A 24,279-nucleotide genomic window follows, 5' to 3' on the forward strand; every position below is an offset into this window, starting at 1 on the left:
CATGGATGTGGTTCAGAAAGTGCTTTGAGGGCTGGGAAAAGTGCTTGATTCTATGAAACCTACTCTGTTTTTTAGATCAGCAAGAAGACTGAGAGATGACTTCTTGTGTGGTATATAAACAAGCAGGGAGAGAAAAAGTAGTCACAGAAGGCTCTTTAATCTGTTGGACTGAGGTTTAATAAGATCTGGTAGCAGGAAACCAAAGCCAGAGAAATTTAAATGAGCAATCTGGCACAAATTCTTCTCAGAAGGGTGCTTAGCTATAGAAAAACCTAACAAAAGAAATGAGGAAATTTTTGTGCTGCTTTCAGATCAGGACTGAATCCTTCCTTGGAATATATTCTATAGTGAAATACTACTACAAATTACAGGAGTTTCTATAGAAAAATGTAGTGGTCTGTGTTATACAACTGATCAAGCTATATAATTTAGTGGTTAGTCCTATATTTGGCCTTTATTTTACTAACATGCAATAGAAATGATAGCATGCATGTTAGTATGGGTCTATTGAGAAATTAAACGTGTTTCTAAACTGAAATGACGTATTTATAGTTGTACTGTTTAACGGGACACACTGGCTGCTTTGAAATCACTTACCCTAATGCAGATCTTTAGTACTGGGAAAACTAGTGCCTGGACCAAATATTCTCAGATATTAGTTGCTCTTTTCTGGATTGTTATGAAGGCCATAAATTGCCATTATATTCTTGAAAAATTGAGTCTTTATCTGACCAGTGGTAAACAACCACTGGTGACATATAATACTGTGTTGCCAAGCTGTAACATGCAGAGGGGTAAAGCTTGTCAGAGTTGTACCAGCCTGCACATCAGTGAGTTATCCTCATATATCCTTTTTTAAAAAGATGTCCAAGGTGCTATAAGAATTTTAGTTGTAATGTATTAGATCCATGATCTGAACAAGGCAGCACTGCCTTGGCTGCTTCAAGGTCAAGAATACGTAGACAATAGGTTCTGAAGAAAGCTTCAGTATTTATTAATTCAGTTGTAAGTATCAAGCTATTCCTTTTAGAGCTAATCTGTAAAACTTCCAATTAAAAATTACCACAAAAATTTGTATTAAAAATTAAAGCCCTTTTGCTATTGCAGAGTATTACAGTACAGTACACTGGCAACTTTTACATGTAGCTGAGTTTGGGATTTTCTTGACCTGAGTTCTACCCCTTTCATGTGCACACTGTGAGCCTGTGTACATAATTGCAGTTGGTTGTATACAACTCAAGCTGGAGCCTCTGTTCCTGGGCAAATCTAAAAATACTAGCAGTTAATAATCAGTGTAAAATTTTGAGTTCCCATTTTTAATGTGTGAATTAAGTTAGCTAGAAGTGCTGAGTTACTCAAGGGCCTTTGGGTCTCTTTCCAGCCATCACCAGCATTGTGCTCAGGCAGTTCATAGCAGCACAGTCATTCTGGTGCAGCCATGTTCTGCACTTGGCCTCTGCAACAGCAACATCTTGTTATTTTTCCAAGATCATCTTCAGCCAAACAATCTCTCTCCCCTTGCTGGGATTTCAGGGAGATGCCACCTGTTCCTTCTGGGTGTGCCTAGGGGAGGTTACAACTTCACATGAGTGCAGGGCTGCTGGTGGTGAAGGCCCTGCTGTCGCCAGCCTCTGCATGAAGCACTGGCTTGTGCAGAGTTGTTGGGAAGTGGCAGCCACTCGTGACCACAAATCTTCCTAAGCTTTTTGTTTCTCCTTGCCTATCTTTTTTGTCTATCCATTAGGCTCTTCTGATTCTGGAATTGATTTTCTCTAGTGCAGGCGTTCTTGTTTTCAGTTTTCTATCAAAATAAGCAACCAGGGATTCATTGGTGCTGCCTTGTTGCTGTATGGGGACCAAGGTTGATGATACATTCTTCAAGCATTACTTTGACATCATTTTCTACTGTTTGATTGTGGATAATGCAAATTAGCATTACCTGTCTGAAATCATACTACGTAGTTCAAACTACATAAATTCACAGCTTCCAATCAAGAGTTGATGTGAGAAGGCACCGTGGCAGTTTCACCAAGGCTAGAAATGTATAAGTGTGGAATTGTTTGGTACCATTGCCTCACTGAAATAAGGCTAAAAATCTATGAGCTTTTTTTTCCAGATGCTGCAAGTAAATTTATGCCCAAATTTTTGCAGGAGTTCTTCTTTTCTTCTGCTTAACTTGTCTTTCTACTTCTGGCATATGTGACAATCTTTTAGAACCTTTTTCGTGCCACTGTTTGTATTTTTTTCATAAAGTTTTGTACTGAACTTTATATTTGATACTAGTTTTTATTAAACTGTGTATTTTCTAACTCTTATGGTTTCCTTCAGTCCCTAAATGACCATCATGTATTCCTTCTGACATACTCCTCTAGCACCTCAGAAATCACTCTCCTGTTGGCTTTGAACAAAACTCCATATAGTGCTGAAAGCCTTCAAACTAATAAAAGGTCTGGAATTACACTGTCCCAGCCATCCCTTTCTAGTTGAGAAAATAGCCTTGTATTGCTCTGGGAACCTGTTGTGTTTTAAATCCAGCTGGCAACAAGGCATCACACAGCTGCTCACTCACTTGCCCCACAATGGGATGGAAGAATTGGAACACTAAAAGTAAGAAAACTCATAGGTTGAGATAAAGACAGTTTAACTGGTAAAGCAAAAGCTGTGCATGCAAGCAAAGCAAAAGAAGGAATTCATTCACTACTTCCCATGGGCAGGCAGGTGTTCAGCCATCTCCAGGAGAGCAGGGCTCCATCACATGTAACAGTTACTTCAGAAGACAAATGCCATCACTCTGAATGTCACCCCCTTCCTTCTTCTTCCCCCAGCTTTATATGCTGAGCATGACATCATACGGTGTGGGATATCCCTTGGGTCAGTTGGGGTCAGCTGTCCCAGCCATGTCCCCTCCCAGCTTCCTGTGCACCCCCAGCCTGCTCGCTGGTGGGGTGGGGTGAGAAGCAGCAAAGGCCTTGACTCTGTGTAAGCGCTGCTCAGCAATAATGAAGACATGTCTGTATTATCAACACTGTTTTCAGAACAAATCCAAAACATAGCCCCACACTAGCTACTATAAAGAATATTAACTCTATCCCAGCCCAAGCCAGCACAGAACCTTGTAGGTGGTGACAGTCAAAACTCTTTTTAAAAGTAGCAATTGATGGCTTCTGGTGAGTATCAGCTAGCATTGGCCTCTGATGAATAAGAACCTATTATACCTGTGAAAAAGAGACGTTGACCATTTTACCATTTGAGTGTATTAAAATGTAGGGTTTTGCAAGGGCATATATTATGTAATGTTCAGTTTTGTCTGTGGCTCAGTCTCTCATAAGGAAACTTTGTCAGTATCCCACCTCAGAAATATTGGCTGGCTCTCAGTTCAATTTGTTTGCCTTCTGTGATGATACCTCAGGGCTGGAAGCCCCATGAAGAAACTCATACTGTTTTTTACATGCTTTATTGGGATTTGCAGTCATATGTGCTGCACAGCTGCACCATCAGGATCATTGATATGGGCAAGATACAAAATCCTTGTTGACTGTTCCATGTGTTTTCATATTTTTTTCTCATCTGGGGGGGAAGCATGATGGTGATGGTCACTATCTATTTATAGTCCTCTTTGAACTTTGTTCCTGTGCTTGCTGTTTTTCTCATGTGGCATTCTGGTATTCATATATCTTTGCCCAGAACCCCTAGCTGGCATCAAAGGTACTTAGTTGTTCCTGTACCAAAATGGCGCTTACATAGATTAATGGGTTTTGTGCTAAAAAACAGGTTTGTGTTTCTGACTGAAAATTTAGACACGTCCAAGATCACCTATATCTCACCCAGAGGAGACAGTGGGCATGTGCCATGCACTGAAACATGGTGCAGGAGTACCAAACAAGTGCTGACACTGGATTTTCTCCCACAGGTACAATGTTATGCTGATACCTGAAAGCAGTAGAGCCCTGCAACAGTGTGCCCAACATAGAACTGTAGAATCATAGAATCATTTAGCTTGGAAAAGACCCTTAAGATCATGGAGTCTAACCATAAGCCTAACACTGCTACCTTCACCACTAAACCATGTCCCCAGGGCTCAATATCGAGGCCGGTTCTGCTTAATATCTTTATCAGTGATCTGGACAAGGGGATAGAGTGCACCCTCAACGAGTGTGGATGAGAGGTAACCAAGTTGGGCAGGAGTGTTGGTCTGCTTGAGGGTAGGAAGGCTTTACAGAAGGATCTGGACAAGCTGGATTTATGGGCTGAGGCCAACTGTATGGCTGTTGTTCAACAAGGCTAAGTGCTGGGTCCTGCACTTGGGTCACAACAACCCCATGCAGCGCTACAGGCTTGGGGAAGAGTGGCTGGAGAGCTGCCTGGCAGAAAAGGACCTGGGGGGTGTTGATCCACAGCCAGCTGAACATGAGCCAGCAGTGTGCCCAGGTGGCCAAGAAGGCCAGCAGCATTCTGGCTTGTATCAGGAATAGTGTGGCCAGCAGGAGCAGGTAGGTGATCGTGTCCCTGTACTCAGCACTGGTGAGGCCACACCTCGAGTACTGTGTGCAGTTTTGGGACCCTCATTACAAGAAAGTCATTGAGGTGCTGGAGCACATCCAAAGAATAGCAACAAAGCTGGTGAAGGGTCTAGAGAATAAGTCTTATGAGGAGTGGCTGAGGGAACTGGAATTGTTTAGCCTGGAAGAAAGGAGGCTCAGGGGAGATCTTATCACTCTCTGCAACCAGTTGAAAGGAGGTTGTAACATGGTGGGTGTCGGTCTCTTTATCCAAGTAGCAAGCAATAGGCCAAGAGGAAACAGCCTCAAATTGCACCAGGTTTAGATTGGGTATTAGGAAAAATTTCTTCACCGACAGGGTTGTCAAGCATTGTAACAGACTGCCCAGGGATGTCACCATCACTGGAAGTATTTAAAAGATCTGTAGATGCGGTGCTTAGGTACATGGTTTGGTGGTGGACTTGGCAGTGTTAGATTAACAGTTGGACTTCATGATCTTAAAGGTCTTTTCCAACCTAAATGATTCCATGATTGTAAGTCATGGGTCATTTGGACTCTATGACACTGCTATGTTCTGCCAGGATGTTCCTCAATTGCCTGATCCTTGCCTCTCCAAAGAAAGGTATAGCTGAGCAAGACCAAGATCGAGGCATGCTTTTATCCTTTTAATTCATACGCGTTTTGTTGGTAAAAGCTATAAACTGAGCCTTTTCCAATTATCTATTTATCCATATGTATATTTAGCTTAACAGCTTGCAGGATATTTGGTCACCACTTAACTCCAAAACTAGACTATTTTTCATGAGCTGTGCATTTACTGGCATTATTTCAGGTGCCATTTTGGCTTGTCTGTCTTGGACCGCTTTAAGGTTGATGGTATGACACTTCATTGGTTCATTCATCACTGCTGTGGAGCCAGCAGCGTTGCTGGTTTAGTCCTGTGTGGGGTGTGAGTGTTCAGCTGGAGCAGGCATACTTGTGTCGCTCTTCAACCTTTCTTCAAACACTGGGCATGGTGTTTGGAGAACACAGATGCCTTGTCTAGTACCATCAGGTGCAGCACAATGTTTATTGTGGATTCCACCACATGCCTTTTGTCCCACAGGTCTTCTGATCCCAAGTTCTGTTCAGGTAATTTATTCACTAGACAAATCCTAGTGACATTTTAAAGGGCTAATTCTGGGATCCCAGTAAATCCCTTCTGATTTTTCTTCTATCATTTGTCAGCCACAACCAGGTCTGTTACTTAGCTGCTCCACCTCAAATGACAAGACCAACTCTTCACCATAGATATGTTACAAACTCTCTCGTTCCCACCTTCTTTTGTGTGTCTGGTTAAAATACCACTTTTATGAAAGAAAGTCCTGCACTTTCAAATTTCAGTGTAGCAGTTTCGTAGCTACACTGTCAGCATTGCCCAACAGGAGGGGCACAGCCACCAGCTGCAGTTGCTTTCTGCCAGATCTTCCTAAAGGCACAATTTCCCACAGCTGGCAAGCACAGAGTTGCATAGTGGCCAGAATGCAATGTCTCTGTTAAACCTGCAGTCCAGCCAGAGTGCACAGGTTTTCTGAAAAAAAAAAAAAAAAAAACAAACAAAGAAAGAAACAAAAAACCCAATCCAAAGCCCTGTAGACTTCAACTGTGAGTCTTTTTGTAAGAAAAAAAGGTAGAATTTATAAAGGAAGTCAGTGAAATTTGTCGTTGTTTTCTGCACCTTGTTGCTAGAAGTATAGTGACTGTATTAAAGTCACTGACAGAGGTCATCCTGCAATACCAAATCCCAGTATTATTTCCTGGGTGGGTTCCCCACTTCTGGAGTGAACACAGGACTACTGAGAATAGCACAATTGAGTAACCTGAAAGATAATGGAGATCAAAATTAGTGTTTCCTAGCTTGTTGCCGCCTGGATGCAGCCCTAGCAGGCTCAGGTGTATGAGGAGCTGGCAGCACACCCTGCCCTGGAAAGGCTCAGGTCCATCATCATGCATTTGCATTAGCATGTAAAGTCAGAGTCATCTATGTCATTTGCAAGACTTGTCAGGTAGAATACAGAAACCAAATTATGTATCTCAGGACTATTTTCAGTAAAAACAAAATAAAGCATGTTTTCTGTTCCCTTTTGTCTCTCCGTTCAGTTAAACTGGGCTGATTTGTTTTATTTTCATCTTCATGATATGTGAAACACCACATTTAAGCTGCTTGCTATATTCAAAATTCCAAATCTGTTTCTTGTGTTATTCGCTCTTATTGCATGGATGCCATCAAGTCTGAATTTGGGGCAATGTCTGACTATTAACAAGAAAGGAATCTTATTAATTCCCCCTTTTTTCCCGGTTTGTTTCTTTGGGTTATTTGGTTTTGAAGCAAGGTCACTGCCACTGCATTTCTTAGCACAACTTGATGTCTCTCTGATTGAAACATCTATTTAAACAGCTATTCTTTAATAAAAATTCATGGCTATCAACACTTTTCTAATGGTAAGTGACCTCAGAGTGGAGCTGGGACTCTTCCTCCTTACTTGATCTTTGTAGATTTTACAGAGCTTCAAGCTTATTGCATTTTCTTCTCATTCTGTTCAGTCCATTTTGTTGCCAGTATGGTCTCATTGCTGTATGTGGGTAGATTGTCTGGGTTTCCATCTTTTACATTTTATTTCAGTGAAAACCTCTGAGTGTTTTATCCATCTCATAGCAAGAAAACTTTCCTCTTTCTTACTGAAGATTGTGGAGTTTAGATTAGCTCTCCTGTGTCCTTGCTTAATGTGCCCCCAGAACAGGAGAATAAATTTAATTCAGTTTATCTTTAAATAGACACATTCTTTTTTTTCTAGATTGTCTTAGAACCCTTGACAACTAAACCTTTGACCGTAATTTAAATTGTCTTTTTTCTTTATTTAATGGTGAACACACAAAGCAATATTTTCAGAATTCAGCTTGTCACAAGGTGGTATTTCTTCCCATGCTTCTGAGAGTAAACAGAGAAGACAAGAGTTAGTGTTTCTTGCAGCTGACTTTTTTAACTTGAATATTTTATTGCAGGATGACAAACGAACCGAATTTATTTATTGAAGTTGTATGTTGCATTGATATATATAACCTTGGAGGGGAGTATGAGTATTGCATTACCCTCTCCATTAGAATGGATGACAGTATTGTCTAGTAATAAATTGGGAAAATAAAAGTGAAAAGGTGTACTTTAGTGGGCCCCTGAGAGCAGAATTTGTGATACTCTGTGGAATATTCAGCCAAAGCTCTGAAGAAGTTCATAGAACAAGTTATACAAAAGAGCTTTTAATGCTAACTATACTTTTAATGATAATAAGCTTCTAATGCATATTAAATCTTAAGATTTAAGGTCTGAATAAAAAGCTTGTTGCAGAAAGCATACTAAGAAAGTATTAGTGTCTTCTCAGTTTCTTCCATCTGTCTGTAGATCTGTATACTGACTACACAAACATTACAGAATCACAGAAGAGTTGAGGTTGGCAAGGACCTCTGGAGATCTTACAGTCCAACCCACCTGCTCAGAGCAGGCTGAGCCAGAGAATGCTCAGAGCCATGGACAGTCAGGTTCTGAATTTGTCCAAGGATGGAGATCCACAACCTCTCTTGGCAACCTCTCTAGAGTCTGACCACATTCACAGAAAAAAAAGGTTTGTCTTCTGTTTAAATGGAGTTTCCTGTATTTCAGTTTATGCCCTTTGCCTCTCATCTTGTCACAGGGCAACACTGAGAAGAGTCTGGCCCCATCTTCTTTACTCCTTCCCATCAGACATTTATATACATTGATAAGATGCTCCCTGAGACTTCTCCAGGCTGAACAGTCCCAGCCTTCTCAGCCTCTTCTGCGAGGAGAGATGCTCAAGTCCTTTAATTATCTATAGTCATCCTTGTGGCCCTTCACTGGGCTCAGATCCAGTATGTCTGTGTCTTCCTTCATTTTTCCATTTCTGGGTACACGTATTGAGAGTAAACATAGCTGAGTGAGCATTTACCTGGCAATAGAATATGGAAGCTTATGAAAGGATTAATTTTATTCAGATATTGCCGACACTATACAATTATTCTGGGCTATGACTCTTTAAATTTCCTTTAATTGTATGTTGTATTTTATATGAAACATTGGAAAAAGAACACACAGAATGCAATTTATCTCCTCCGGAGCACGAATGTAACTGATCTGTTTCAATAACAATAGTCAGTAGCATGCCAGATTCATGCAGAAATTGCAGACGGAAAAACACAGGGCCTGTCTGCACTGCTGTGTACCATGCTGCTTGCACGAGCCAAGCTGAGGCTAATCAGAGCAGAAGAATCCATCCCTCTTCAACAGTTTATCAGATGTCAGTTTTAAACAGCTGGGGCTTTTTGGTTGCTGGGTTTTTTAGTTATTTGTTTCTTTATAACAGTATCATAGAAGAGATGTATTATTCTTCTGTATTTGACTTTGCTCTGGCCAGAATTTGTTTTCTACTTTAGTGAGAAACTGCTGTGCACATACTGATGTTAGTTTTCTTATATGGTCATTGTTCTACTTGTTATTCCATCAGGAGGGGTGTTTGACATACTGGAGTGTGAGTAAGATTGGACCTAAAAAATTATATTTTGGTCTGTTTACTGTAGAATTGCCTTTTTTCTGAAGTTCTTAGTGAATGCTAAGAGGGAAACATAAATAAGTTGGGCAATATGTCGGGGAATTTATGTGGATACCAGCTTGGTTACCAACTAATGTCTGTTTGTCCTCCGCATCATCTGCATTCAGAAAAAAGACAGGGGTTTTGGAATAATGCAAGCTTGGAACCTTTTGCCATTGTTGTTTTTGAAACTGGATAACTTAAAAATGTAAAATAAGAAGACTATCAAAGCAAGGGGAGGTCTGCAGGTAGTACTGCAACCTTTAATAGCCATATCTGCACCTCTATATTGATAGAGTAGAGGTGTGTTTCTATGTGATATTGTTCCTGTATCTTAAGTACCTCCTGTGAGCCTGGAAGTTGCACTGAAAGGTGTGAAGCTGCTGTGGAAGCCTTTGGTATTTAACTTTCATGTTGGGCTTTTTGTTCTACAAGAGGGTCACTGCTCCTCTGTGCCAGCAACTGGCCTCTTCCTTTCCTCATGGCAGGAGAAGCTTAACATAGACCAATAACTCAAAACTTGACTGTACAAGGTCTTGAGTAACCTGCTGTTCTTGATCCAGCTTCGATCAGGAAAGTTGGATTAAGTGATTTCTTAATCTTTCTCTTCCAACCCTGGCTATTCTGGCATTCTGTGAATTAATTGACCAGAGCCACAAAACACCCCAGATCCCTGATGAGCTTTAATACCCTTGCCAGGATTTTCATTCCCTTCAGTGTAATCTACTCCAGGCGCTCATTTGTAGAGGAGTATTGTTAATAATAATATTTTATCACATGGAATTTTATCCAAAGAATTTAGCATTGTTTGTGGTCTCAACTTCTATTGGTAGTAACACTGCTATATCTCCTGACAGGTGGAGATGTTCCTGATTTTATCTGTTGTAAGAGTGGTTTGAATCTTATCTTTTGCAGACAAGCTGAAAAATAAACTTTCCTTTCAAATCCACATGAAGGCCTTAGCCATGATACCTGCATGCACCACCACGAGATAAAGTTAATATTTATTCCACAGATGGAAGGAGAACACAATGCTGATAAAAAGCTTTGTTTTCAGTAGAGTTGATATGAGATGATGCTGCCTGTTGATCGTGTTATAAAGTGGTTAACATTTGTTCTATTAAAGTGGGCACAAAACCCTCAACAAGTATTATAACTAAATATTACAGTTATGTGTCTTTCTGCAGTTTTCTGTTTCATGTTTCATTAACCCCTGTCAGCTTTGCATGATACAATAAGGGTGCTGGCAACCCAGCACCTCTTCTTGAGCTCTGCTGAAGTACAGAAATCTGCGTTGTGGATCTTAGAGGAGGATTGTGTCCAGTGGGTGTGATTACTTTATCTTACACCTAAAGAAAGTAAAATAATCGGACAAGTTCTTTCTGTTACCTCTGTGCTATTTGATTATCTGCCGTGGTTATGAATGCACGTAAATGAGAGCAGACACATCAAAGACTGGACCCTTCAGTGTATCCTTCTGTTCAGTGTCCTTGTGGTTGAAAAGAAATGCCAATTTGGATTGCTCTTGTTAATGATTACTTAACTCTTATTTTGTTAGGAAAAGGTAGATAGCTTTGAGGGCTGAGAGGGAAAAACTCTATATGGTTAGCTTATATGGGCTAGTAGAAGAAGAGATTCTTCCACATATTAATTGTATTCATTTCAGGGAAAAAGGCGAGTGTTGGAAATTCCATTCTGTAAATTTCATCAATGTTAACTGAAATTCAGGATCTTTTTTTTTTTTTGAGAAAAGGCTCCATCTCCATATCTGCATATGATAAGCAATGAAGTGGTGAGATTGGGAGAATGATGTGATTTAAAAAATATGAACATTTATATGGCTTTATTTGGATATGTAAAGGTGCACATCCTTCTGGTCATCCAATATGGAAGCAGCTGTATGAACCTCTCAACCTGTTCACAGTAACTTCCAGCACTGAAACATTCTGACAGAAGGAAAGTGAAAGGAAAAAAACACGCTCCAAAAGATATGGAAGAAACAGAAATGCACAATAATGGTGATGTGTTACAGTTTATATAGATGGGAGAAGTTCCTGTCCTTTTAATTGCTGATGTTTGTTTCCTGTGTCTTTAATAATGGATTGCCATTTTAAAGTAGTGCGTAGGAACATCATTTCACAGCAGAAAAGGAAACAAGTGCTTGCAAGTAAATTGGTGAGGAGATACTTTTGTGCCAGAAGATTTTCTGTATAGTGCTTTAGCAAGTGCTCCACAGACACAGTACTTCTCCTGGTCTCTTTCTTTTCACTGGAATTTTTTCAAGGCAATACACTTAAGCCAGTTTATTTTGAAAAATACTTCTCTCGAATGTTCTCTTACAATCTTCGCTAGACCCACAGTCAGCAATCACTTTGAGCTGTATGCACCTTCTCCTGCAGGAACCTGCTCCAAAAGGCAAACCCAAAAGAAAACTCAAACTCAGAAAATTAGGGATCTGTTTGACCATCCAAGGTGACTGGGTTTTTTAATGGAAAAATCTTGGGGCAACTACATATATCAGTCTAGAAATAAATAGCAGTGTTTATGCCTAATAGTTCACGTGTGTACCATGCCCTTGCAGGGCAGGTCTTGATTTGATGCAACTCTAGTGAATTTTGAAGTAGCATCAAGATCTCCACAGTCTTTTCTGATTCTTGGGAATTTTGTTTCCAGGCTCCTGGATCTGATCCAGCTCTCCTACTGTCACTGGTATCTCCCAGATCTCTTCCTGAGCTTGCTCAGCAGTCCATTGACAGACAGGGAAACATCACTTCTCAGAGAAGTCTACTGACCCCGTTGTTTCTTAAAGAATTGTATCTTTATTATCTTAGAAATAAAGCTAATACCAGATGTCATGTGGAGCTTGAAGATCCTCAGGCAAATCTCATAAGCATAAGAGGCTAAGGAGCGCACAATTCGACTAAGGAGAAACAAGTTTTGCTCAGTTTTTAATCTCCCCTTACCAGTGGAGAGTTCAGAGAAATCATTTGGTCACTGAAGCTCCTGTGATGACAAATCCAAACTCCAATTCTGTGATTAGATCTTGTAAATCAACTGGTTTGTTCCTTTACAGCAGGGATGGGGCATCAGCTACAGTACACCTGTACTGGTCTGCGCATTAGCAGGGTCCCAGGGATGTCAGCTAGTAACTGCCCAGCCCGAGTGAGACAAAGAGCTACATCTAGCCTTGAAGCTGCAGGATCTGGGATTCTGCTCTACAAAATTCAGTAACAGAATTGTATGATATCATTGTAAGAGTACCATTAATAGTTTTTAATGTTGTTTAACCAGCTAATAAGAAGAAAGAGATTACATAACAGCACTTTTCATTTTATGGTGCTTTAGTATAGAAACTTGTGATGTAAGAAGAGATAAATAAGTAAATTAATGAGATCTTTTTATTGAAGGCTTTTTATGTTGTTCAATCCACAATACAGCACACAAGAACTAACAGTTACAATATCATATTAATCACATGTGTAACTGGATATAAAGGGGAAAACAATGAAACATTCATCTATGAACATTAAGACATTTATCTGTGAAATTATGGTTATGTTTTTCTTCAGTTGCTGACTACTGTTTAGTGCGGTTCTCAAAAAGCAAAGTATAGTGATCTGTAAATAAGCTATGGATATATAGTTCAGTCCTCACAATAAATAACTGCTAGCAGAGTGAATTGTAATTCACTCAAGTTCACTAAATTTTTCTTCACTGCCTTTTGATCCAGAGAAAAGCCTTGCATTCTTCTTATATAGTACCTTAATAAATTAATCTAGTAACTTAAATTTATAACAGAGGTGAAACATGTAGTGCGGCTGCTATTGACTGCTAGATCTTACAGTCCTGCTGAAAATTTCATATGCGTTGTTTTTATTAAAGCTGCAACTTTTCACATCATGCAAATGGATCAGAATATCTACTGTCTTTAGCTTAAAAGAAAGGTATTTTGGCTTTCTGGACACATTCAAAATGCTGAAGAGGTACTGTCCTTTTTAAGCGGGGCTTATCATTCTCTGATCAGAAGTACAATGTTCACCAGTGAACTAAGGAGCATAAAGAAAAGAAAACCTTTGTGTATCAAGATACATAGCCACCCCCAAATTTACTTCAGCCTGGATTTGGGCTTATCCATGGCAAGATTTTTGCTATCTGTAGTGTGACTATTTTAAGAACAAAAAAACAAGCTTTGGCATAAGGTTTTGACCAGCTACCTTATTGTTGATCAGTACAAAATGCCTCTGACATTCAAAAAGGTTGTCAAAATCGTCTGTGAATGTTTTTAGTGGGAGAAGATGCCTGTGTGGAGCAGCACTAATGAAGAGGGGAATTTGTGTCATACCCACTGGCTTTACTCATCAGCCTTTGTTAAATGAAATGTTGTGAGCCAGGATTGGGAGGGGAGTTGGATTTTGTACGTTCAAATCCATGGTGCTCCGTGAAGCAAATTTTGTAATGAAAGCCTTGAAAATGTTCTTGACCTGTTGTAGGGGAGGATTACCAGGAGGCAGTTCTTGCATCTGTTTTCACAGTGTAAGCTTCCTAATAAATAGTGACCTTGAGATCTTTTGTACTGCCTGTTCTGAAAGTCTTTGATAAGGGTAAAGAACGGTATGGCTTTAGATTTACAGAAAGATAATAATCACCTGATGATTTTTAAGAAGCAAATAATTAGCTTAGTGAAAGCTTGTACAGGCTGAAGGATTTATAATCTTCTGTCTAAACTACTAGTGGCAGGAGTCATAAGGATCTATGAATTAAGGTTTCTGCCACAAAACCACCTCAAACTTGAATGAAGAAAAGAGCTCAAACAAGGCTGGTTTGCTTATGGAGAAGAATGTCTGAGGACCTGACCTCATTTTTACCGAGTGAGGAATGTAGTTATTTAAACATATCTGTCAGGAGGAAATCATTGAAATGGCTATGTTAACCATTTGGTAGCAGACTCAGAAAGAGATGGCATTGTGCCTATCCCAGTGCCCAGGGATTTTCAGAATTGGGTGGTGATTTTGGTGCCACCAAAGCAACCAAGTGACGTACACTTAAACATGATTAGTTGACGAACAGGAGACATATTACTGCTAGTTGTCTGGGGACAGATAAATGGGCTTTTTATTTAACAGTTTACATAGTCACGGTGTGCACTGTAAGAGCTCTGCGTGGTCAGAGTTTGACAGCAGAGGGTCAGATGTTTCACTGACACTGTGTAGTTCTAATCGCAGCAGGATTCGTGGGGGTATTAGTGCAGTAAGTGGTTTATTAGAAGAGAGAATTAGCACAAAGCAGATGAGGATTTCATAAATAAGGAGACTTGGTCTGCATCACTGAAACCTAGTTACGTGACATGACAAGCCCCCTTCCTGAGCCTTCTTACCTCTCAGCTCCCCGGTGCTTGGTATATCAATCAACACACGCCCAGGATGGGCAAATCCAGTTGAGGAGCTGCCATTTCTGATGAGACCTACCTGAATGATATAGTAATACGAACAAAAGCACTTCAAAAAGCAACATGTGTGCAGTTTCAGTGTCTCCTGCAATGGGAGCTAGCAGGCAGCTGGAATAGACATGGGCACAGGGCGGTGAGCTGGGGAATAAGGAGGCACTGGGGAAAAGCAAACCTCAGCGCGTCTGTCAAAAGACTCCAGCTACAGTCCTTGGAATTGGCTGCAGACAGAGAAAGCTTTTGATCTATAGTCCACCAGGAAACTGAGCTTTCCTCAGGTGGGAATTTAGGCTTGCAGGTGAAAGGAGAAAATAAAGCATATGTATAGCATTTTTAATGTCAGAATCTAGGCTACATTTAAAGAAATAACACATCATTTTGTTTGCTCATTTCAGGCTTACCTACAGATTGACAGACAAAAACTACTACAAATCAATGCATTTTCATCAAAGCAAGTCATATTTTTAGACCCTTTACATGTTATTAAATATGCATGAGACTGAGAGTCCAGTGCTGCTCACATGGGAATGAGTGAGTGGTTCTGACTGCGGCAGGAGACCTATTGGACTCCTAATGTGATTTCCCTCTCTCCTTCTTCAGTCTGGTCAAACTCTTGGAAATTATGGCAGCACAGTTTATCTCCTATATATTGATCCAGAAGGGGGACTTCCATTGAAGCACTGTAGAATTACATTTATACATGAAGTATTTAAGCTAATCTAGGAAACTACAGTACTGAGTAGGTTTGCATTGTCATGGCCCATGTGTCTTTGCTTACTAAAAGTATTTTCTACCAGGCACTGAGGTAAAATACATTTTTAACTCCCCGTCACAGCTTGCTTTTCTAACCATACATCTGATAAATTTGTATTACATTAGTTTCCCACAATAGGAAATCACTTCAAAACTCTGGGGAAGTTATCAATGAAACTGTACTTTCAAGATCACATTTTTGAAATGAAATATAATTTCTTAAGGAAAAAAGACACAACTGTTTCCCTGCTCACTCAGTACACAAGACTATCTGATCAGTAATTTGTTAATGTACTGTCAGGATATCCTCAGATATGAGTATTGCCATTTATTAACCACAGATCCCTAGGTGAGGATTTGAAGTGAGGCATGCTTCCAGTACACAGGAAACAATCCTGCAGCACAGTCTCTCTCACCATGTTTCCAGTACTGTGGGTACCTAGAGTTTGCCTTGTAACTGTCTGGCATGCTTATGATACCCTAGTTGTCTCACTGTGTGGACTAGCCTTCTACCTGTTACCGATGACAAAATCCAGTCCTTTCGGAAGGGTTAGTCAATTCTGAGAATTTGTTGCCTTTTATGGCAATAGTCTTCTTGACAATGTGTTTGCTATTAAAAAAATTTTTCTTGAAATGGAAAATGTGGGAGATATCCTATTATCTACACTTTGATTTATTGCAAACATGGTGTGAAGGAGTTGAGATATTTTGATGGTTGTCAGTGACATGTGGCTAAGTTTGTTGGCTACACATAGGATGGGGACTCTCAGAAGTACTCGTACACCCAAATAATTGCCAGAACTTCCTTTTCTAATTGTTGTACCTTTTCACTGGGCAAGATGTGATGTGGGTGATGCAGCTCTCGCCATCCCATTGTCATACTTTTGACATGGCATGGCTCTCAGTCCAGGGTTGCTCAGGTCCAAGATGATCAGACTCAATAAAGCAAAAGATCATCCTGATTTCAGTGAATATCTTCTGGACTTCAATTCTGATCTATGCTGAGGCCTTGAGAAATTACTTGGGAAGCAGAGAATGACTAATTTGGAGACTTTCAGCTGGAATGTGGTTTAGAAATCTGCTCATTTCTCTCTGAGTTGGGTTTTATTCTTTCAAGCCAAGAGCTAATAACTAGTGATATGAGTGAATCTAAATACAAATTGTGAAGTCTTGGGCCTTAAGTGTTGATGTTCTTTCTTCAGTCATCTTTCCTGATGTGGAAATAAAACCTGTACTCAGTGTTTGTGTTTGTGTGTGTGCCTGTGTATCAAGTGTGACATGTAGGCTCTCTTTTGTATTGGCATGGTGCCATACATGTGCCATTGGTACATTTTCACTGGTTTTAGTAGAATCACATTGGTTTACAGACTCAAAGTAACTAATGGCATGTTTGCTGTTACTCCAGAAAAAGCAGATAAGACGTAATCCCTGCACCATAGATGGGCAATATACTTCGTAAGAGCGTGACCTGTTATCTTTCTGATGTAGCTTTCACATCACAATAAAAATCATCAGTCTGGAACAGAACAGTTTGACAGGATGACTCAGTAAAGCCACAAAATGACAGATGCTAGAAATAAAAAATAAACAAATCATGCCAGGTCGTTGCTGTCAAAGCAGGATCCTTCACCTGTTGTTCCTGCCACTTAGGCAGTCAGATGGTAGTTTGGGGGCCATGTTTTCTGTTGACAGGACAGATTATTGTTATGACATGAAAATTCAGGATGGTTTTACTTATTTTCTAATATTACACATTACATCTCAGGATGTAACTTCTACAGCAGCAGCCACATGTTTTGCTTGTGAAACCAGCATGCTCTGTCCCTCTGCTTCAGATCTACTCATGGCATTGTTTCTCTTTCCAGATGCTGGGCTTCCCTTGGCTCTCAACTCACAGTGTTTGTAACCAAGCACTCCCCTTGTCCATTTATATGGAGCCAGACCACCCCCAAAAAGTCCCTCAGACCATTCAGCTTAATTCTCCCCAGACTTGGCAGCGCAGCCAGCAGAGTTGGGAGTTACCTGCAGTGGTCTCCAGGCAGTTCATTCAGCCTGAACTGTGCCTTCTGTTTACTCTAAAAAGGATGGCTATTGCATATCAGCTTTAATGCTGCCGGTAGCGGTCTGTAGGTCAAAGCTTCGCTTCAAGGCAGCTGTGTCTCACAGCAAGGCAGGTAAAGCACATTGCAGTGTTCTGTCTGATCTGCCTGTAAACAGAGCTGATGACACGTCGCTGAAAATGATGGTTTGATTATGCAACAACAGCATGTAAAAGTGGGTTGCATATGCTTGAATGGTTTTAGCTGGGAGAAGAGCTAGAAGGAGGTATTTAAAAGAAGGGTAGATGTGGTGCTTGAGGATATGGTTTAGTGGTGGACTTGGCAGTGATAAGTTAGTGGCTGGACTCGATCATCTTAAGGGTCTTTTCCAACCTTAACGATTCTATGATTCTATGCTGAGGAAGATAGTTTAGTTTCCTCTTCTGCCTGAGATACCTCTCAAACAGTGCCCTAAGCTTCTACCAGGCCACTGCCTGGCACTAACAGGCATTTTGGGGTTACACAGGACAGGTGGAGGAGTCTTTCCAGTTGGCAATGGCTTACTTGGTTTTCATAATTAAACATCAGTTTGCTCAAGGGTTTGAATCCAGAGGTATGTCTATATTCATAAATTAAGTAGCATCAGAGAATATCCCTGGGCACTGGAAGTCCATCATCTGTCCTGCTGAATTGTTCTAGTGGTCCCTGGCCTGCCCTTGGCCCATGCTAACCTGAATGCTTCCAAGCCATTTCCCAGCGTGGTTCAGGAGCTGGCACAGGCCGTTGCAGTGGGCAGTTTGCATGCAGCTGCTCTGTGTTGGAGGGTAGTAGTACGGATGCCATCTGTTCTGTGCCAGTTGGCATCAGTGCCAGGAACAACCCTGGGTATATTTAATTTCCTAGTATGGTACCAGTAAGGTATTTCTTACCTCCCTGTGAGAAATGTCTCATTAGTTCAACAGGTATTTCAACCCAATATATAGATATAGAACAGTGTGAAAAGGGGGGACTGAGTATTGTCTGCCCAGAAATGAGGGCAAGGATTTGAATCAAGAACTCACCGATTTTCTGATGGAGGGTACCAGTCATCAGACAATACATGTTTGCTGGGGCAATTTGATCTCATATTGCAGTGATTCAACTTTTTTTTTATGGTGAACTTTGAAAGGATGTGAGTCAGAGGTACAGGAAGGAGAATGACCCTCCAGCCTGGTAAGTAGGCATGCTCTTGGGAGGGGAATCTCCTGGGTTTTGATACATATTCACTAATACATAGGACATTAGAGGAGACGGAGCATGTGTGCTAGTGTTGAGGTGGTGAGCCATGTGGGTTTGGATTCACATTGCAGCAGGAAGATGAGGGAATTACAACTCTGGAGCTCCTGTTCTGGCTGGGTACTTTTATGCCACAGCCTTTGGAAAGGAGATTTTCAACATTACACATCTTACCCGACTTTCCCTACAGTTTCTCAGAAAAAGGATTTTTGAAAAAAAAAAAAAGTATAAGGGTTGGGTTACATGTAGGCTTACATGTTCAAGGTAGAAATGGTGGTGGTGGCGGACACTTACTTTTGTGAAAAATTCTCTTTTTTGAGAAAAAAATTAATGTGGTTAGATCCATATTGGAGGGTTTTTGATTGCTGTACTGCAAGTTGTTATTTGTTTCACTGTGCTTAAATCAGTAACGTAATAGCAGCCCACCCATCTCCCTTAGAAAGCTCTCTCATGGTCAGCAGTTAATGAGCTAGTAGTGGAAAAAAATGTAATGGGTCCTTGTTACGTCCAGAAAAGGCTCACACGTTGGTTTTCAGTAGAATCACTGAGAATTAACTTTGGAGACCCAAAATACAAAGAAAAGTTTCTAGTAGTTCTCAGCTGTTTTGTATCATTTCTGCAATTCTTAAAGCTTCATAAACAGGTGTGATATTTTTCTCAAATGGCAGACTATATCTGTGAAAAGATGGTGTTTTCCAGTGCATTACAAAAAGAATCCCTTCCCCTTCCCTTCAAAGAAGCTACGTATTGATCGGCATTCACAATAGGGAGAGGGAAAGATTTCACTTACTGATTTTAGTGTCCTAAAAACAAGGATTTACTGGTGCTGCCCTGGAACAGTAGTGGTGTGGCTGAGCAATGTGGAGGGAGTCTCCTGCCTTGCTGCTGTGGAGTTGTCTGTCTGTCTTGCCTGAAGTCTTTGGGAAGCTGCTTCCAACATAAAACACTTAGCATCTGTAAAGGGAGAGCAGAACATCTATCAAACAGGGAAGGATCAAAACCCGTGACTCCCTGCGGAGTAACTGTTGGGAGGGAAACAGCTGAATAATGTTGAACATATTCAGATCTCTGACTTCACCTAATGCACACTGTGAAGGCTGTGTTTGTAGTCAAATGATGATTCATTTTTATGGATGTGGAAAAGCTTTTGTGCTTCTGCTTTAAAAGACATGGATCAATTATTTGTTTGAAAGGTAGTGCCAGTTGCTTCTGCCTTCTCTTAGACAAATATAAGCATAAATATTAATCTGGAGTGTAATTTTTTTTCTTTTTTTTTTTCTTTCTGAAAAGCCATGGAATGGCTTGGGAGGTGACTTGGTGCTTGGTACACTGAAAAGACTTGAGAGCTGTCAAGAGCATTTAAAAACTCCACTTTCTGAAAAAATTCAAGTTCCTTAAACCTCAGTGATAATTTGTCCCTTCATGGATATCAAGAGTATTCACTGGACACACTGATGCTCAGGAATCAGGAACCACCATCGTTTTGAGGACAAAATCACCTGTTTCAGCTCACCTTTTAACTTCGAAAGGCTCCTCACCCCAATCTCTAAAAAAGCCTTTAAACTTCAGCCCACCTCTGTCTAAAGGTTTGGGTACATGAATACTTCAGTGATAGCCTTTCCTCACTGCCGAGCCTTAGTAACTTGGCAGGGTCAGGGCAGGAGCACTCCAATGGCAGCAACAGCCCCTGCAGCCTCCTTTTCTTGTAGGAAAACACCAGGAGAGGGTTAGATGCTTCTGTCAGATCCTGTGCTGCAGGCAACACAGATATTCTGTGCTACATAAAAAGTCAAACTACTCCCTCTTCCTGAGCCAATTTCCTCAAATTTTGCTTGCCACCATGCTCCCAGCAGGACCTTTTTCTGCTTTAGCAGGTGGTGATGGGCAGAAAATGCAGGTGATATTTCCTTGAACGGTTCTTGGTGGGAGTAAGCCTATCCTAACAGTAAGTGCAAATATTTTTAAAACAAGTGTTATGTGTTCAATGGCTGTTACATGATATATGTGCCTGACATAATGTGGCTTTTCTATCATGGTTCTGTGCCAGCTTGAAAAACATGTTGTTGCCTCTAAACAAGTCAGAAAACACTTAATTAGCAAAGTTCCTTCCACAGTTATTTCTATGAGGAGTAAGATACTGTCTCAGAAGCATCAAACTAAATGGGAAAAATATCCAAGAAGTGCTAATTTTTTCTTCAGAAATAGTATGATTGGGGATGAGCAGACAGACAGCATCAAAACAAAATTAAATCTCACACGTGGTTGCTATTTTATGGAAATGACCTTCCCTTTTCTAAAGACAGAAGCCTTCCACAGGGAACTGGAAGGTACAAAACAGCTTGACAACACAGCATGTGAATTCATGTCTCTAACATAAGCATAGCTAATATTTTCTGTTATTGCTGTGTAGCACTCTCTGGGCAGCAATCAGTTCCATTTAAATACGATGAATATGAAAGTAATAATGTTTCAAATTTCACTCTTGTACATACTGTCAGGGGAAAGAACGTTGATAATTTTTTTCACTAATCTGATCGTGAAATAAAATGAAAGTTTCATTCCTGCAGCACAGCTACTGCTCTTTTTAATTCTGCTCTGTCTCAATTTTTCAGGGTTTTGAAAGTGTTCCTGTCCCGAACTGCCCAGCGCATTCCATACATGACAGGCGGGCGAGTAATGAGGATGCTGGCTGTTATTCTCCTGATAGTCTTCTGGTTTCTTGTTGGCTGGACTTCTGCAATAACCCAAAATTTGGAGAGAAACATTCCACTCATTGGCCAAGGGCAAACATCTGACCACCTGATCTTCAATATGTGCCTCATAGACCGCTGGGATTACATGATGGCTGTTGGTATGTTCATTTTCTAGTTTATCTTTTATTTCCTAAATAAAGCCTGGCTGCCTTTTCATTCTTCTTCTTTTAGAATACCTTAAAGTTTTGTCAGACTGCATAACATCATGTGAAAAGCTTCTAGGGGAATGAAATATTGGCATATATGTTTTTTAAATGGGCTGAGAAGTAAAACATATTTAAATATACTGAGACTTTTATGATTTTCAAAGGTTTGTAACTTGGATTGTAGTAACAAAGTGATGGGTACTCAAGAAATTTTGTCTTTAAAGGCAGAAGATACTGTGCTCTTCTACACTATTAATTGAGAAGTTGTGGCTAGAATAACAGAAGCTTTTTGCTTCTGCACCACAGAACTGGGCAGAGCTCTTGTGTATGAGGAGGGAAGGAACTTGCAAGACCACTCTTTCATAACCTTACAGAAATTAGTATCAGAGTAATGGGAATAGGAAACGCACATCAAACATTCCAGCTTGGCGTATTTGTTAGATGTGCTTTCCATGCATGGGACAGGCATGAGCTAAAAACTGTGAGTCCTGCAGAATGCATATCGAGGAGAAAAATGACACACTTGTGTTTCCTTAATTTTATAACAGTGGATTCCCCATGGCAGGGTTCTGTTATACAGTATAATGTGCTTCCTCCCAATGGCCAGACAGTTTTGGTGCTTCTGCACCTAGAGCTGTTGTTTCTAGTACAACCCAGGTTTGCCACCCACTATCTCAAATACACCAGTGTTTTGAAATCTGAAATAAATTCTTACCCTTCTGCCTTTTCCCTGCTTCCCCCATGGACATCCCAGTGACAGAGCTCCGCTGCTGAGGTTTAGAGAGAGGTAATGTTGGCTCCTCCACATGAGAATGCAGACAAGATGGATAGAAGCAGCCCAGGGGTATGAGGAGTTTTTTCTCTGAGTGGTGTACAGAAAGCCAGCACGTGGTAATGCACAGCAGTTTAAAGGGCAAACCACTGCTGCCAGCTTCACCAAGGACTGCCCATGTGCTCTGCTCCTCTCTCCTTTATTTAAGATCTCTGAGTACCCCATGTGTCTAACGTGCTCGCTGTTGAACCACATGGAGAGGAGTATGAAGGAGTGTGTTTTGAAATGCATCTTAATTTGAGCCCTTTTGGAGGGGTGTACTGATAAAATATAACTATACTTTGCAGTCATGAAATAGTACTATCACCAGAGATCTGCTGAATTTAATGACAAAAGAGAATTAAATGTGGAACACTTGATGATGTCATCTGCACTAATCCATTTTGCATCAAAAGTTTACTGCATTTCACAGCCAGTAATACAGTGGTTGTTGCATAATGGCAAACAAATGGTTTTATTCTCTGGATTTTATAGCTATGGTAGTGAAGTGATTAACAACTCAGATCTTAATACCTAATTAAGATCAGTAGTCCCTTTTTGGTAAGAAATTACATAAATTGCTGTCTGCCTAGTGTTGGAAAGAACAAGGATCATTTTTAAAGGTATATTTACATTTAGAGGAGATTTTCATGTTTTTGAAAATACGCTCAAAGGCAGTAGAGGCAAAGCCAGTTCTCGAGCCTGAACAAAATTGGGCAGAATTTCTTATGTTCTGTCATTTTGCCTTCTTACCCAAACAACCTTATAACCAGAGTTGTGTTTGTGCAAGTCCTCAGTAAACTATGCAGCCAGGAGATGTACGCCTACACGTTTCTACTAACACATGTGTGTCTATATATATACACATACACACTTGTGTGTGTGTGTGTATGCAATTCACGATTTTTATTGTTATTAGCAGTCTGAAAAGCTTACAGCCAGTAGGAACTAGTTCCAAAATTAGATACTTAGTCTCAGAGATATGTCAGGAGAAATACCCATAATGCAGAACCCCTTTTATTTCTATAATTGACTGGGAGCAGCCTTGCAAAAGATACTATGTGATAAATTCATTGATAGATTGTGATATTTGGTTTAAAATGCTAAAATAAAAATGCTGGATGGTAATTTATGAAGGCATGTTACTTCATTTAATTTAGACAGGCACAGTATTTTATGTAAAACTAGTAAGTGATTTGGAATATACTCTGTCACCTGTAGCCCTTGCTGGAATACCTCCCTGTTTCGTTCAGCTGTCAACACTTTACTGAAATATGGAGAGGGAATTTTCAAGGTCGCAGATTAGTGAAGTGAGAATTAACAAGGCTCTGTTAGAAAGTCATAATGAGATGAATCCTTTATGCTACCAGAGATTATTGGAGTTAGGATTTATGAAGCGTTTTCTATACTAATCATGCTACTTAGGCTCTATCTCCAGAGACTTTTATTGCAGTGAATGTTTTATATTTACATTTCCATTAAGTTTAAGAGGATGCTCTCCGTGAGAGGAGTAGGGACTTAGACACAAAGGTTGTCACCATTTCTAGCTTTGTCTCTGTAGTGATATGCTGATGATAAAAATTAGCATTCAGTAAATCTTGTTTTATCTATATAACATAATGTAAGTTAGTATGCATTTTTCTTGAGGTTGGATACTTGTGGGTAGCTTGTTTGTCCCTTGCCTAGATTATTTTATTTTCTTTGTGTTCATTTCTGCATGACTTTCAAGGTTGGGGCATCTGTCTCATTGACAAGCCATGTCATGGGTTTGACAATGTGAGATTTTAGAGAAAGACCTGAGGGCTTGAAAACACTCTCCCACAAAGCCTTTTTCTTATGGCCTGAATATATTCTATACCTCTACCTGTCACAGCCAGATTCCAAGTTAGAAAAAAAAAAACCCAAACAAAAAAACCAAGAGAT

The 24,279-nt window shown here is 40.3% G+C and overlaps 1 protein-coding gene across 2 annotated transcripts in view; it reads left to right on the plus strand.

Annotated features, from left to right (window-relative positions):
* Nucleotides 1-24,279, plus strand: part of GPR158 (G protein-coupled receptor 158) — a 206,676-nt gene that overhangs the window by 160,000 nt on the left and 22,397 nt on the right. For both annotated transcript variants that reach the window (XM_064444819.1, XM_064444821.1), the window contains exon 7: nucleotides 21,259-21,497. In XM_064444819.1, coding sequence (XP_064300889.1) covers nucleotides 21,259-21,497 — 239 coding nt within the window. The remainder of the gene's footprint in view (nucleotides 1-21,258; nucleotides 21,498-24,279) is intronic.

The sequence above is a fragment of the Phalacrocorax carbo genome, chromosome 2 (genome assembly GCF_963921805.1).
Source record: "Phalacrocorax carbo chromosome 2, bPhaCar2.1, whole genome shotgun sequence".
Classification (NCBI taxonomy): domain Eukaryota; kingdom Metazoa; phylum Chordata; class Aves; order Suliformes; family Phalacrocoracidae; genus Phalacrocorax; species Phalacrocorax carbo.